This window comes from Phyllostomus hastatus, unplaced genomic scaffold, assembly GCF_019186645.2.
Source record: "Phyllostomus hastatus isolate PE091 unplaced genomic scaffold, TTU_PhHast_1.1 phas_contig_495, whole genome shotgun sequence".
In the NCBI taxonomy this organism is placed as follows: Eukaryota; Metazoa; Chordata; class Mammalia; order Chiroptera; family Phyllostomidae; genus Phyllostomus; species Phyllostomus hastatus.
In genome coordinates, this window is record NW_025333895.1 from 9,993,585 (window position 1) to 10,008,205 (window position 14,621).

General features: G+C 68.3%; 1 protein-coding gene across 5 annotated transcripts in view; it reads left to right on the top strand.

Annotated features, from left to right (window-relative positions):
- Positions 1-14,621, top strand: part of EHMT1 (euchromatic histone lysine methyltransferase 1) — a 93,505-nt gene that overhangs the window by 70,561 nt on the left and 8,323 nt on the right. For all 5 annotated transcript variants that reach the window (XM_045846147.1, XM_045846150.1, XM_045846149.1 and 2 more), the window contains 5 exons: positions 498-604; positions 4,035-4,157; positions 9,941-10,042; positions 11,026-11,130; positions 14,101-14,255. In XM_045846147.1, the coding sequence (XP_045702103.1) occupies positions 498-604; positions 4,035-4,157; positions 9,941-10,042; positions 11,026-11,130; positions 14,101-14,255 (592 nt within the window). The remainder of the gene's footprint in view (positions 1-497; positions 605-4,034; positions 4,158-9,940; positions 10,043-11,025; positions 11,131-14,100; positions 14,256-14,621) is intronic.

Genomic DNA, 14,621 nt, shown 5'->3' on the forward strand with positions numbered 1-14,621 from the left:
GTCAGGAGAGACGCGTAACAATTTGCTTTAGAAAAGACGCGTGTTGGACGTTGACCGAAGTGGCACTTTGAGTCGTTTCCCTCACACCCGTGTGCCGCTGCCTGTCTGCGCTGTGGCTGGTCTCTGGGCTCAGCGCCCCCTTCAGGCCGCTGGGGCTGTGCGCACGGACCCCGTCTGTCGGGGTGCGCCTGGTGGTGCTGTCCCCCGAGTCTCCGCTCGGGGTGGGGAGGCCGTCGCCGGGGCCCAGTGACGCCGCGGGGCCCGGGTCAGACGGGAGGCCCCAGGGAGCGGGTTTGTGTCGGCAGGTGGTGTCTGAGAGCACAGCCGTCGGTTGGCGTCACAGAGACTCCTTTGAGGCTCCCTGTGAACCCGGCCTGTCGTCCACACCCAGCCGCCGTGCCTGCGCAGCCCCTGGGGTTGTCGGGGCGCCTCCCGACCGTCTCTGCCGGGAGGCGGCGCCGGCTCCGAGGTAACCAGCAGCACCCGTCTGTCCACAGTCGATGGCATCGACCCCAACTTCAAGATGGAGCACCAGAGCAAGCGGTCCCCACTGCACGCCGCGGCAGAGGCCGGCCACGTGGACATCTGCCACATGCTGATCCAGGTGGGCCGCGTGGCTGCCGCCTCGGCTCTGCTCGCGGGCGGAGCCGCCCAGCGCTCGGGCGTCCCGGACCCACGGGTGCAGGGGCTCTGTGTCGGGCGCTGCAGCTCGTGGGGGGGTGGGGGGAGTTCCTGGCCTGGCGTCGCTGCCGTGTCTCCGGCCTGTCCCCAGCCCGGTCCTCGCCGGCCCCGCTGCACCCCTTGGCCCCCCCGGCCCACGTTCTGGGGCTCGTTCCTGACCGCCCTCGGGGGTCCTCGTCAGTGCCGCCGTCCGGGGGCCACGTGCGCTCTCGTCCCCGAGCGTCCTGTCCGCAGCTGCCCTTCTTCCTCGCGTCCTTGAGCACGTGACTGACGGTTCCTTGGGAGCTGCATGCGGCTCGGTGTGTTTTGGCCTCACTTGAAGGTTTTCCTCAAGTGCCTGGTGGTGGTGGTTCCATTTCAAGGGAAGTGCCACGTGCTGCTGCTAGGTGCCCGGTGGGGCACCATGTCACCATCGGGTGACCGGTGTGGGTGGCCGTCCGCTGGCCCCCCGACAGGACATCGCGGTCCCTGGTGGGGCTGCTGCGGGAGCCCCAGGGGCTTGCGGCGCGGGGCTCGCCTGCACTCCCTCCCGCGGCCTGCCCCGCGCACACCTGCGGTCTCGGTGCTCTCCCCGCGCGGGCGGGGCGGTGGCTGTGAGCCCAGGGCCGAGGGCCCCTGCCGGGAGTGGGAGCCGCTTGCTTTCTGGTGGACGCACCTGCGGGTGCGGGACCGTGGCCCCCACGATGCGTGCATCGCAGCCGCCCGGCCTCTGCTGTGGGCGGGGCCCCGTGGGCGCGTGTGGCCGGGTCTGAATGGGGGCCTGCGGGTCAGGCAGCGCTGTGGCTTCTGACGTTGGGGTTTCTTTCCAGTGCCTTACACTTTTGATTCTCGAGTTTCGAAACAAATTACTTCTTTCTAGTTTTCTTCTCTCGCCTTGTTTGGGGGTGATTTTTATTTTCATTGTGTCGTATCCTTTATTTTCATTTGTTTGGAAGTTCCTTTTCTTTCCTGTCCCCAGCGGTCTCGCTTGCAGGAGCTGTCTGTGACTGCTGATGGGCACCCGAGGTGGGGCCGGGGCCAAGGGTGCGCCACCCTGGCCTAGGGCCCTGAGGCCTACCGGCCCCCGTGCTCGGGAGAGCCACAGAGAGCTTGGTGACAGCAGTTGGGGCCCTCACGGGGGTCACCCAGGCTCAGGGTAGTGACGGGCCAGTGGGGCGAGGGGGTCTTCGGCGTGGACCTGAGGCAGGGGTGGGGGCACGGTGCTCATGGAGTGGGGGGGCAGGGAGAGCTGTGCTCCTGTGGCCGTGTGTCTGCAGGTCCTGGGCACCGTGGGGTGGGCACCGTGGGGTGGCTGCAGGCCCTGGAGTGAGGTGGGAGGTGAGGATCAGAGACGGGAGACTCTGTCCCTGGATCTGGGATCCTGCTGGCTGGTGGCCTTGTCTCACCGCCGAGAGGAACGTCCCCGTCTTCTGCTCCCACCCGCCTTTCGAGAGGTTGGCCGGCGTGTCTCTCCTGAAGAGGCCTGCGCTCTTGCTGGCTTTTCCCGGAACACTCGAGTGTGGTCAGGGCGTGGTCAGGCAGGAAGGGGCCCGTCTGGCTGCCGCTTCTGGGCAGAGCTGCTTGCTCCCCAGAGACACCCTGTCTCCCCCAAGGTGGCGGCGCCCCAGGCTTGGCTGGGACAGTTCCGGCTCCGAGTTCTGGTGGCTTTCCTGCCGGACTGGCGTCCCCACACACCGTGGCTCAGCCGCGTCTGCCTCCCAGCCTGGTGCTGAGCGGGGCAGCGGGTCTTCTGTCTGCAGTTGAGCCCCGGGCAGCCGGCAGGCTCTCTCCGTCCGTCCCCGTTGCCCCGGCTGTGGCTGAGCCCTGTCACGGGGCGGTGGGTGGAGGGACGCGGGGACTCTGTGCTGTTTCACAGCCTCTTTGAGCCTTCCACCCTTGACAACCCCGTGTCCGCTGCTTTGAGGCGCTCCGCGGGTCTCTGCACGGGCCGCCTTCCCGAGCCTCGGGACGCTCAGCCGGGGGTGCGGCCGGCGGCCGGCCCCCTCGCCCACGCTCCGCCAGGCATCCTGAGGCCCCCGAGCTTGGGAGCCTGTGGTTTTGTGTATGTTTCCTCCCCCCAGAACCTAAGCCGCTTTCCTTCGGTTCCCGGGGAAGAGATTGAGGGGTTTAGTTCTGGGGCCAAGTGTGCTGTTTTGGGGGGCGCCCTCCCCTGGACCAGCTCTGGCGATGCACACTCCCGGGCTCCTGTCCGGCGGGCACCACGAGCGTCCTGCCCCAGCGCCGTGGCCCCGGGGGGCGGCACGTGCTCCGTCCCGTCGGCGTCGCGCTCTCGCGGGAGCGCGGTGGGCCCTGTCCCCCCCGCCAGCCTTGTGCTTTCGCTGTGGTTTTTGGGGTCACGGAGGAGTGCTGCCAGGTGCCAGCTCCCCGTGGGTGGCCGCCCCTGGCCCTGGCCCTGCTCTGCGCAGCCGGGCGTCCTCCCGCTGCACGGGCCTCTCACGCCGCCCCTTGCCTCGGGCGGGCCTCGGAGTGGACTTGTGCCGGTGAGTGCTGTGCACGTGTGGCTCGACTTGGCCCTCCGATGGGGCCATCCATCCTTGGCCTTGGACTCCCGTGTCATGGAAATTCACCTTGTACCCCCTGCCCCCATGCCCCCTGCACGGCTCCAGCCTCTGACCTCTGACCCCAGCTCTGGAACCGGCGAGGTGGGGGCTGTGGCTCTGCACACTGCAGAGTCCCTGGGCCACCCGGTCTGTTCTGGTGGTTGATTGCTGAGAGTGAGAACAGTATTGACTTCAGCCTTTCTCACGGTAAATGTTTATTTCAAAACTAAATATTATTCCTCTGTCTGTCAGTTCAAGAGGTTTGACAGTCTGTCCCCCTGCAGGGAGAAGCTTTCAGCCACCAAACGGCTGATTTGCTTGGAGCTCGGGATCCAGGGCAGGGTGGGGGCTCCCTGGGCCCCGGACAGACCCAGCCGCGCACGCCGGCCTGCGTGCCCCTGCGCCAGCGCTTGCCCCGCAGGGAGGCGGCCGGCGTGCCAGGGCGCAGCCTGGTGTCCTGCTTGTCTGGCTGCGGCACCCTGGGGCCTCTGCCGGTCGGGTCCGCACCTGCCTCTGTGGGCGGCCCTCTGCCCCCTTTCCCGGCTGGCTGTCCTTTCCGAAGGGGTTGCTCTCACCGTTCTGCAGGTGTTTCCTGCCAAACTAACTCAGAGACGGAGCTGCTGTTCTCGAACTAAAGCTGCGGTGTCACCAGGGTGCCTGGGAGGGCCGGGCAGCACTGCTCAGTGGGGGCTCTCCCCCAGCCCGTGAGGCCCCTCCACTTGCACGTATCTGGGGCGTGTGAGTCACCAGGTCCTCGCCCGGCTGTGGCTGCCGCGGCAGCTGCCCACACCCCGCCCGTTCCTGTCCCCCCAGGCGGGAGCGAACATCGACACCTGCTCTGAGGACCAGCGGACCCCGCTGATGGAGGCAGCGGAGAACAACCACCTGGACGCCGTGAAATACCTCATCAAGGCCGGGGCCCTGGTGGACCCGAAGGTAAGTGCGTCGCTCACCCTCCTGCTCCGTCCACCTGTCCTCGCACCCAGCAGCAAAGCCAGCGTCCTGCGGGGCATTCTTGGGAGTGGTGGCCGCTGGCCATCTGCCAGTGCCCGGGAACAGCTGGCCCGGCGAGCTCGGGGGCCGGCAGACAGTGGCGTGCACCCCGGGCCTGCCACGTGGGGGCGGCTCCTCCGTCCGGGACCACTCTCCTGCCCTGGGCTTACCCGGCGCAGTCAGGGTGAAAGGGGATGAAGGGCATCCGGTCCAGAGAGGAAGAAGCAGAGTGACCTCTGTTCACAGGTCGCCTGACCTTGTGTGCAGAGAGCCCTGAGGAGAAAGGCCGGGTAGAGCGTGCAACCGAGGGAGTGCGTCCAGGGGTGTGGGAGGCAGGGCCCTGGCACGGGAACGTCAGCTGTGTCCCTTTGCACCTGCGGACGGGCCGTCAGGCGGTGAGGGCGGCAACTCTGTCTACGCTGACGTCCGGAGGAACGACGCCCTCAGGAGTGAGCTCGACTGACGGGGGCGGGGGGGGGGCTGGACGGCGCGCTGGAAGCCGCAGAACGCGCCGACGGAAGTGAACGGTGCGGACGCTCGCAGGCACATCTGCGCTCCCGGTCGGAGACACGGTGCCGCCACGGAGACATGGTGCCGCCGCGGCGGTGTCAGGACCGCCCAGATCGACCTGCGGGGTCAGCGCCGCCCGTCAGCGCTCTGCCACGTTTCCCCCAGACACGGCAGGCGGTGCGCCCCCTGAGACGCGGGTGGGTCTCGGGGGCCCTGCACGGCCCAGACGACCCCGAGACAGAGCGGAGCCGGGGACGCACACGTCCTGGTTTGCAGACTCGCCGCGGAGCCCCACGATGAAGGTGCTGGGTGAGGTCGGGCCCGTGGGCCCTGGAGGGGACGGTGAGCGGAACAGACCTTCAGCACCTCGATGACCACTCCCCGGGGAGAGGGCCGGCCTTCGACCGGACACCCACCCACACGGGTGCAGTCACACACGGAGGCTCCGTGACCCTCACCCCGGCGCACGCCGAGGAAGCAGATGCCCGCTCACCCCGCACCCAGCGGCGGCGGGGCCCCGGTGGCCCTCTGCACGCGACGGGCCGTCCACCAAGTGGCACGTCGTCCCACCTCGCAGAGCGGGGCGTGCCGACGCCCGCTGCAGCCCTGGGGACCTCGAGGACGCTGTGCCAGGCAAAGAGGGACGGGGCTGTGGGTGTCCGTCTGGGACGGACGTGGGACCCGCAGGTGCAGGGGCGGAAGTGGGTCAGAGGTTCGGGGCGGGCGGTGTCGTTGCTGACGGGCACCGGGTGTCCGTGCGGGGTGACGAGGGGGCTTTGGGAGCCCATCCCAGCGATGGCTGCCCAGCCCCGCAGGGCGGTTAAGGCCACCCCGTCTGCGCCTCACGCGGGTCGAGGGGCAAGTTCTGTGGCACGTGCCCGTGGCCGTGGGAGCGCGGGGGGGGGGGCGGAGGGCAGGAGGGACCTCGTAGCCTGCACTCGGGGCACACGTTCCCCAGCGGAGGCGGCTGCCCTGCTCGTGCCGGTGCCTCGTTCCTCTCTCCCGTCACCTTGCGTCCGTGTCCCCGTCTGTGGGAACTCTGTGACGCTGTTCTGCGTGGCTGCTGCGGTTTCCATCCTGCGCGTGCGGCACGCAGCGGACGCCCTCCTCGCTGGGCCCCGCGCGCGGCTGCTCTCCGCGGGGCGGTCCCGGCTGCCGCGCAGCTGGGCGGGGGCCTGCCGTCACTGCGGCCCCGGTCCTCGCCGCGCTCCCGCCCCTTGCTCTTGCCAACAGCAGCACCTGCACGTCTGCAGGAAAACTTGCACGATTCAACACGCGTGTTCGGCGGTTTTATTTACTGTTTCGTTTAAGGGTTTTACTTGTCTTTAGAGAGGAGGGAGGGAGGGAGGGAGGGAGGCAGAGGACGAGGAAGGTCCACGTGTACTTGCCTCTCGCACGTCCCACCACCGGGCCCTGGCCTGCGCCCTGACTGGGAGTCGAACCAGCGGCCCCCTGGTCTGCAGGCTGGCGCTCGATCCGCTGGGCTACACCAGCCGGGGCCATCGACTCACTAGTTTAATCAGCTTCTGCCCAGTGATCACGTTTTGTGTGTAGTTGCTCACATCCGTCGGGAATGTTTCTCAGCCCCGCGTGCGGTCCTTTGGTTTGGTTTCGGTGGCGCTGAGATCTGGAAACCTTTCGTTTTTCTGCAAACGCCTGTGTGACTCTTAGGTAGTGGTTACCAGTCCCACGCACTGTGATGCCGGTGGGCCCTGCCAGGGGACGGTTTCCCAGCTCCAGCACAGGGGCCACCGCCCCGGCCGTGTCCCACTGAACCGGCCTCCCGGGGGCAGCTGGGACCAGCTGCACAGAGGACGGGCTCAGGTCTCGGGCATGGGTGGCCCCTGAGTGAGCGTGATGGCGGCGGGGGCGCCGTGGGGGGTGGGGCACAGAAACGTCCCGTCTGGAAGCAGTGTGAGGGACATCAGACCCGCTGGCTGTCGCTCAGGTCGCAGAAAGCGGAGAGGAAGCCGGGCAGAAAAAGGAACCGTGTTGAAGGGGAGTGGTTGCACATTGCCCAGCTCTGATGAAAACCCGCAGGACTGAGGCACTCGGCAGGCCTCACGCTGGGCAAGTGCAGGCATCGCCACGACTCAGTGCATCTGGGCTGGGCGGTGGAAACCAGAGATGAAGAGAAGACGTTAGAGCAGCCAGACGAAACCAGCGGGGTGCCTCGGGCCAGCGCTCGGAACCTGGGGAGCCCGGAGACCGTGGGGCGGTGTTCTCCCTGTGTCGCGTGGGTAGGCTGCGTGCCGTGAAAGACCCTCCGGAACTGCTGGTGAAGGGAGGTGTTTTCAGGTGAACAAAAGCGGACGGGATTTGTCAGCAGATTTACGCTGAGGAAAGTGCTGAGGCTGCTGGAGGAGAACGCAGCCCAAGGGAATGCGTGAAAAGCCCCAGAAATGGCGAACAAGAAAGGCGACTGTTTTCTTTCAATTTCTTAAAAGACAAAGGGCTGTTTAAAGTGCAAATGATGCTACGTGTAGTGTGGGGTTTACGGCAAATTGGAAGGGAAGTGCAGGTGGCCTTTAGCAACACGGGGCTTAGAGGTGCCGACCTCTGCCCAGTCGAAAATCCACGTGTACCCTCTGCTTCCCCAGAGGGACGGCCCCTCACTGCCCGTGGGGGTTGGACCCCAGGACCCCCTGCGGATACCCGAGTCTGCGTTGCTCAGCGCCTTTTCGTCAGGCGGCCTGGAGCAGAGCGGGCCGCGGCCCTGCTCACTCTCAGGTCCCCAGTCGCCACCAAACACACTGTTGTTGACCTGGCATCGAACTCACAGAAGCGCAGCCCGGGGAATGGGAAGGCCAACTGTGCACTTATCTTATTTCTTAAGGTTTTATTTTAGGGTTATTTATTTATTTTTAGAGAGGGGAAGGGAGTGAGAGAAACTTCACTGTGTGGTTGCTTCTCACACGCCCCCCACTGGGGACCTGACCCACAACCCAGGCCTGTGCCCTGACTGGGAATCAAACTAGCGACCCTTTGGTTCACCGGCCAGCACTCAATCCACTGAGCCACACCAGCCAAGGCTGTGTATTTTGTTTTTGTTTTTGTTTTTTTTTTGAGTCTGGGTATAAGTGGATCCACACAGTTCAAACCTGTGTTGTTCAAGGTCAAGTGTATGTGACAGTGTACGGAGGGGTGGCCGTGAACGGAACCAGACCGCTATCCCGCTGTCAGGCAGTCTGATCTCAGTCGTGAAAAGCAATAAATACTCACTTAAGCAGACTGATAAAGATCGGTTGTTGTAATCCCCAGAGAAAGTACTAAGAAAATAACGTAGGAGAAATTAGCTGTGAAGAAATTTTTTGAAGTAGTAAAGGAAGTAAAATGGAACACAGAAATACTTGTCTGACGGCAAGGAAAGATGAGTGAAGACAGAAGGGACGTTGCAAGGTGACGGATCTGAGCCGAGTGGTGTCCGTCGCTCCCTAACGTGGGGAGGGGCCAGCAGTGCGCCTGAAGGCAGGGGTCCGAGCAGGTCACGGAGCAGGGAGCGGCCCCGCGCTGACGCAGTCAGGCTCACGTCTGACGCTGGGACCGGGACGGGGGGAGGGGGAGAAAAGGGGGAGGACAGCCGTGCGTGTGGTGGGCGTGAGAGGCCGGGCTGCACCCCTGTTACGAGTGGACAGGAAGGTGGGTTACCTTGCGACCCCAGCACAGAGGAAGCTTCCTCAACAAGCCCCAGATTAGGACGAGAACGACCGGCTGGATCCAGTCCATTCTCGGAGCCTCTGGTCAAGAGAAGACATCACAAAGCACAGGAAAGGCTACGGACTGAGAGGAGAGTCTGTCACCCTGGCCAAGGATTAACACGCAGAAGTCTGCAAGGAGCTCCTGCAGACACTGCACAAGCACCTTAAGGAGAGAGGGGAAGGAGGCACATGTGCTTCCCGTGAGAGGGAGCACAGTGGCCGGCAGACACGGGACAGTCTCCCACTGCGAGCACCACGGAGGCACGTCTGGTGGCACCGTGTCCTGGGGCGCCCCGGGGCTGCCCCCGGGGGCAGGGGGGTGTGCGGTGGTCAGGGCGGCCTCAGGTGGTGCAGTCGGGAGAGCGGAGCGGTCTGGCCGGGAACGTCTGCCCCAGTGGGAACACGGGACCCCGTGCGGCCTGTTCTCTGCGAAGATGAGTCCCAGAAGGCGGGCAGCGCCGCAGGAGAGGCAGAGGGTGGACCCCCGTTTCGTGGACACGTGTGGCGCCCAAGTGGTGAAGGGGCGACGTGGTGGGGCTGGGTGCTGGGCTGCTCCTGGAGGTGGGGGGGGGATCCCGTCACTGCCCGTGGGGGAAGGCGGGCCCCCGCGCCTCATGCCCCTCCCGGTGTTGTCCGCTCGGCTGGAGTGCCCCGGCCTCGCCCTGGGCCCGGTGAGCCCTCCCGGTGCGCCAGCCGGGCGCTGCTGCCCGGCGCTCGGCCCCTGCTCCCGCCTCGTCCCAGCTCGGGGCGCCCGTGGCCCTGCTTCCCGAGGCCTGTCCTCCCGCAGGGACCAGCGCTCAGTCGCGGGTGCCAACACCCAGGACCTGCCTCGAGGTGCGCTAGGGAGAGACGGCCTCGCGAGACCGGGCGGCGCAGACAGGACCGCGCGAGGGCGGCGGCGTCCTGCGGGGAGAGTGGTGGCGTGTCTGCCAGGCATCCGGGTCTGATGGAGACCCTGGGTGGGTGGGGGCTTCCATTCCGCTTGGACGCAGTTCCGTTGACGCGGCGTTTCCAGCCTCCTGGAGGGAGGAGGAGGTGGGAGCTGGCGAGGAGCTGTGTGTGCATCCCAGGGGGCCGCACGGTGCAGGCGACACCCGAGCCCGGGGACCCTCCCCCCCGGAGGGCAGCTGTGGTCCTGGCGTGCTCGCAGCATGGAAGCCCTGGGACCGTCCCAAGGTCCTGCCGGGGTGGCCTGTGGAGGGACAGGCCATGCACGCTGGCCATGTCCTGCAGCCCATCGGGACCATGGGGCAGAGAGGAGTGGTGGCCCTCAGGTGTATCTGCAGGTGTGTCCTCAGGGGAGACCCCTGGGCACCCAAGGCCCTGACCCGTCAGTGTCAGGAGTTGGGGTCAGGGCCTAACGGACAGGGCTTGGGTCCCTGCTGTGGCACCTGGGGAAAGGCCTCCACCCTCTCTGCCCAGGTCCCACACTCCAAAGGCCCCACCCTCGTGGCTGTGATGCCGGCCCGGCGCCACAAGTCCCGTGAGTCTGGGGACCTGATGGTCTTTCTGTTGCAGGATGCAGAGGGCTCCACCTGTTTGCACCTGGCCGCCAAGAAGGGCCACTATGACGTGGTGCAGTACCTGCTTTCGAACGGACAGATGGATGTCAACTGCCAGGTGAAGCCACACCCTTCACCTGCTGGCCCCGCCCCTCCCTGTGCCCCCAGGGCTCCCCCTCCCTGCTGGAGGCTGCTCTGCACACGCGTCCCCTCGGCCACCTCTGCGCTGCGGCCTGGGAGCCCCGCGGTGTATGCACTGAGGTCCCCCCCCCCCCAGCCCCAGTAGGCCCTCAGTCCCCCTGGGCGCCCGTCTTCCCTCCCAGCACCGGCCCCGGTCTGCTCCTGCCGCTGCTCCCGCGTGTGCCCGCCGTCGCCGCCTCCCGCGCCCTGCAGCCAGCGCCCCTCGGTGCGGCACGTCGTGCCAGGTGGTGCCTGGCGCCGCAGAGGGCTTCCTGCCCGCTCCCGGGCCCCACGCAGGCCGCCCCACCGCCCTCCCTCGCTGCCAGCCCAGTGCCCTTGGCGCGGTGTGGGCCCGCCCCCCGCCTCCTCGCGCCATCTCTCTCTCTCGGCGCCCCTTCCTGCTCCGCTCCCGTTTCCCCCTGGGTGGGCTCGCTTCTCCTCTGGGCTGGGCGGCTCCGCGGGGCCGGCTCATGTCCTCTCCGGCTCCTGTCCTCTCCACCACGTCCCCAGCGCCCGGCGCGGCCCGCAGTCCGCCCGCAGGGACAGTCGCTTCAGCTGTGAGGCTGCGAATCCCGGGGAGCTGGGGCGCCGGGGTGCAGAGCCGCCCTGGGGGCCGGCCCTCCCTGCTGCACACCTGCTTCTTGCGGGCGCGGACAGCGTGCCCCGGCCCTGAGGGCGCTGGCCAGGTGTTCCGGGCCCTCTGTCCCTGTCTGTCCCTGAGGCTGGATGTCTGTCTGTCCACGTGCAACGCATGGCTGGCGCCCCGGCTCCGTGCTCAGAGCTCCTGTCGTGGGCACTGAGGGGTCGGCAACCCCTGTGCCCGCGGCGCCTCCACCAGACAGACCCGGGGCCCAGCAGCCGCAGGTCTCACCGTCAGCCCTGGGAGCTGGACGGGTTTCTAGTTCTCGCTCTCGCAACCAGGACGACGGCGGCTGGACGCCCATGATCTGGGCCACCGAGTACAAGCACGTGGACCTGGTGAAGCTGCTGCTGTCCAAGGGCTCGGACATCAACATCCGGGACAACGTGAGTGTCTGGCACGGGCCCCCGGTGGCCCTGTGTGGCCCGCAGTTCCGCGATGCGTTTCTGTGCTGGCCCGTTGCTGGTCCCCCCCCAGGGGCGCATCCGCAGTGCGGCCCTGTCGCCGGCCCCCGTCTGCGACCAGGCCCTGGGCCCCTGGGGGCCCGGCCCTGCCTGGGCCGGTGGTGGCGTGGCGCCGGCTCCTCTCAGCTGCCCCCCGGGGGAGGAGCAGGCGGAGTCTGGGCCGGGGTTTCCGGCTGACCGAGGCCCCGGACTCGGGGTTGGTCTGCGGGCCGAGTGGGTCTGCCTAGGAACGGGGCTGGGCGACAGGAGGTCGTGCAGGTCAGCTCCAAGGCTCGTGTCCTAGAAGGACTTCAGGGGCCACCAGCTGATGGGCTGGGCAGAGGGAGCCTGGGGTTGTCCCCTGGAGGGCTGGGGCTGGGGCCTCCAGGACAGGCAGGCGCCTGTGGCTGTGTCCACCTTCACGGAGTTGCCAATGCCTTCAGTGGACAGTCTGACCACCAGCTCACGGGACGAGACGAGACGAGAGTGCAGGCAGGACCGACACGGACCCCTGTGCGAGCTTGCGGCCCGACCCCGAGGGTCCGAGGCGGAGGCTGGGGCCGCAGGGCCCGGGGCTGCAGCGACACTCGGGGGGGCGACGGGGTCGTGAGCGGAGACACTGCAGGGGAGTTCCCTTGAGGGGCAGCGGGAGGGGACGCGGTGGCCGCCGCAGGGAGGCACCAGCCCCTCTGCCTCGCTGTCACTGGCCTCCAGGCGTGGCCCGCCGCCCCGAGGCAGCGTGGAGGGTCGCAGCCGTGACCTAGGGCCGGGCAGACGACCGACCGCTCTCGAGGAGGTTGCAGCGGGGGGCGGGGTGGGGGGCACTGGGCAGGGCGGCGCTGGCCTCCAGGTCCCTTGCTGTCAGCCCCAGGGCCGGCGGGGTAGGGGCTCTGACGCCTTGGAAGCATTGATGAGATCGTGTGTCCCCTTTCACACGAGGAGACAACTTCGCCTTGACAGCTTTCTGGGCGTCTCATTGGCCGAGAGCACGGTCTAAGGTGCGTGCTGGGAAGGCACCAGCCCCGAAGCCCCACAGCCTGGCGGTGACCCTCTCTCTCTCCCAGAAGGCGCCCCCCACCACCAGGTGGCCGTGTGCACCCACCAAGTGTTCGCAGACGGGCCCAGACTTGGGGTGTCTGAGCCCCTCCTCCCCGCCCTGGGCCTGGGAGCCCGCGGGGTGGCCGTGGCCAGGACTGTGCGGCGTGGTGTGGGGTCCACGGCCAGGATGGTTGTGTCCGCTCCTAGGAAACCGCTGTCCAGGCCGACTCCCCCCCGTTGCCGGGTCAGCCCTGGCCTCTGGCTCACGTTCACCGCGTCGCCTCCCGGCTCTCTGGGGCGCCGGGGGCGAGTGTGGGTTCCGGCACGTCCTCTCGGGCACAGGCGTGTGCTCCCCAAGCCGCCACGGCCATCTTGTGAGGAGCAGATGCTTCAGTGTGGCGGCGCCCAGCTCAGCCGTCCCTCCCCGACCCCGCGCCCCACCGACCTGCCCTCGCCATCTCTGCGGTGTCGGGGTCCGTGCAGGCGTGCGGGCGGGGGTCGTTCGGTCCACCTGCGGTTTCCTGCACGCGGGCGTGAGGCCGTCCCAGCACCTTCACTAGGGAAACCGCCCTTTCCCCAGAGACGACCGGCTCCTCCGTCAGCGGCCGGCTGACCCGAGTGCAGGTCAGCCCCAGGCTCTGTCCTCCTGAGCACGTGCGTCACTCGGCTGGTCCTCTCAGCCGGGAGGTGACCTGGCTGGTGGCCGCGGTGCCAGCGTGCTCTCTGGGGTGTGGCCGGGCCGGCTGCCGCCGGTGGGCCCCGGGCGGCGGGGTCTGGTCACAGAGCCGTGGGCTGCTGTGGTGGGAGGAGAGGAAGGGGCCCCGGAGGAAACCGCACTTGGCTCGGGAGCCCGCAGACGGGAGGGGGACGGGAGCCAGAGGCAGGACCGGGGCAAACACGGCCGAGGGTGGTGTCCAGGACAGGGAGCCCCGGTGGGCCCGGCTGTCAGAGCACACCCCGCCCACCGCGGGTGGCCCCGGACCTCTGGGTGCACCAGAGCGGGGCCTCAGAGGCCCGGGCGGCCCTGCTGGCGAGGACGAGGACAAGGACACTGCTGGTCCCTGCTCTGCTGTGTCTGCCCGAAGCTCACTGGGCTGAAGGCGGGAGCGCACTTAGCGCGGAGCGGGGGCAGGGGGCGGCGAGCCCTGCGTAGAGAGGCGCTGGGCGCCCACCTGGGCCGGGGCATGCAGTTGGCACGGCAGGAACCGGGACCTGCGGGTCTGGGATGCCGCGGCCCCTGAGCCAATAGCGCTCGGTGGACGGCACTTCGTGCCTTGGGTGGGTGCCCCGTCCGAGGCGGAGCTGACCGTCCGCAGACGGGCGCTGCGGCACCCGCTGGCCTGGTGTTCCCAGGGAGACGTGGGCGAGCTCAGCCAGGCTGGGGCCCTGCCGCATGGTGGGGTCGGCGGGGCCTGCCGCCAGGTCAGCCGGGCGCCGGGCTCCTGGCCTCGTCCTCTGCAGGTGTCGGGAGAGAGGCTGCGGCGAGGTCGGACCCCCCCCCCCCGTGTGTTTTCTCTGCCCCCCCGCCTGAGGCCTGGTGCCCTCCCCGGCGAGCGCAGCCACAGGGTGCGTCTGCGTGGGCCACCAGCCCTCCAGCGCCTCCCGCACGTGGAGTTTTCTTCCCGCAGACGTGTCTGCGGAGCAGAGCTCAGCTGCGTCAGAGCTGCCCGTTTCCCCCGAGCCTTACGCAGGCGCTGCCCCACCCGTGGCGGTCAGGGCCGCTCCGGCGCGCGGGGTTGCGAACGGTGGGCGGAAGCCCTGCATGCGTGGGGCGCGCGTGTCCCCGTGCTCTGGCCCGCGGGGCGTTGAGGAGGAGCGAAGTCGGGGCGGGACGCCTCTGGGCCCCGCCCCCGGCCTCACGCCCCGCCCCCGCAGGAGGAGAACATCTGTCTCCACTGGGCGGCCTTCTCGGGCTGCGTGGACATCGCCGAGATCCTGCTGGCCGCCAGGTGTGACCTGCACGCCGTGAACATCCACGGGGACTCGCCCCTGCACATCGCCGCCAGGGAGGACCGCTACGCCTGCGTGGTGTGAGTGCCTCGGGCTCCCGGGTCCGCGGCGGGGGCACCCGCGGTTCGGGGCGGGTCGCCGTGCGAGAGCCCCGGGTGTTTTGGGCGGCTGCGGCCGAGGGGTTAGCCCTCGGGAGGAGCCTTGTGGGAGCAGTGTCCTCTCAGGGTTCGTGGGTTGGTGCTGGCCGAGAGGAGCCCCCGCTCCCCGAGGCCTCGTCCCCCGTCACGCACAGCTGGGTGTGGCCCCTGTGCTCGTCAGCAGGACCTCCGGCGACCCCTGGGGGTGCGGGGAGGTCCCTGGGGTGGAGCACGGCCCTCACGCGGGGCCTCGGCCAGCGGTGCACAGCCATGGAGCGTGCGCCCGCTGTCGCCGTGCCCCCCGGCGGG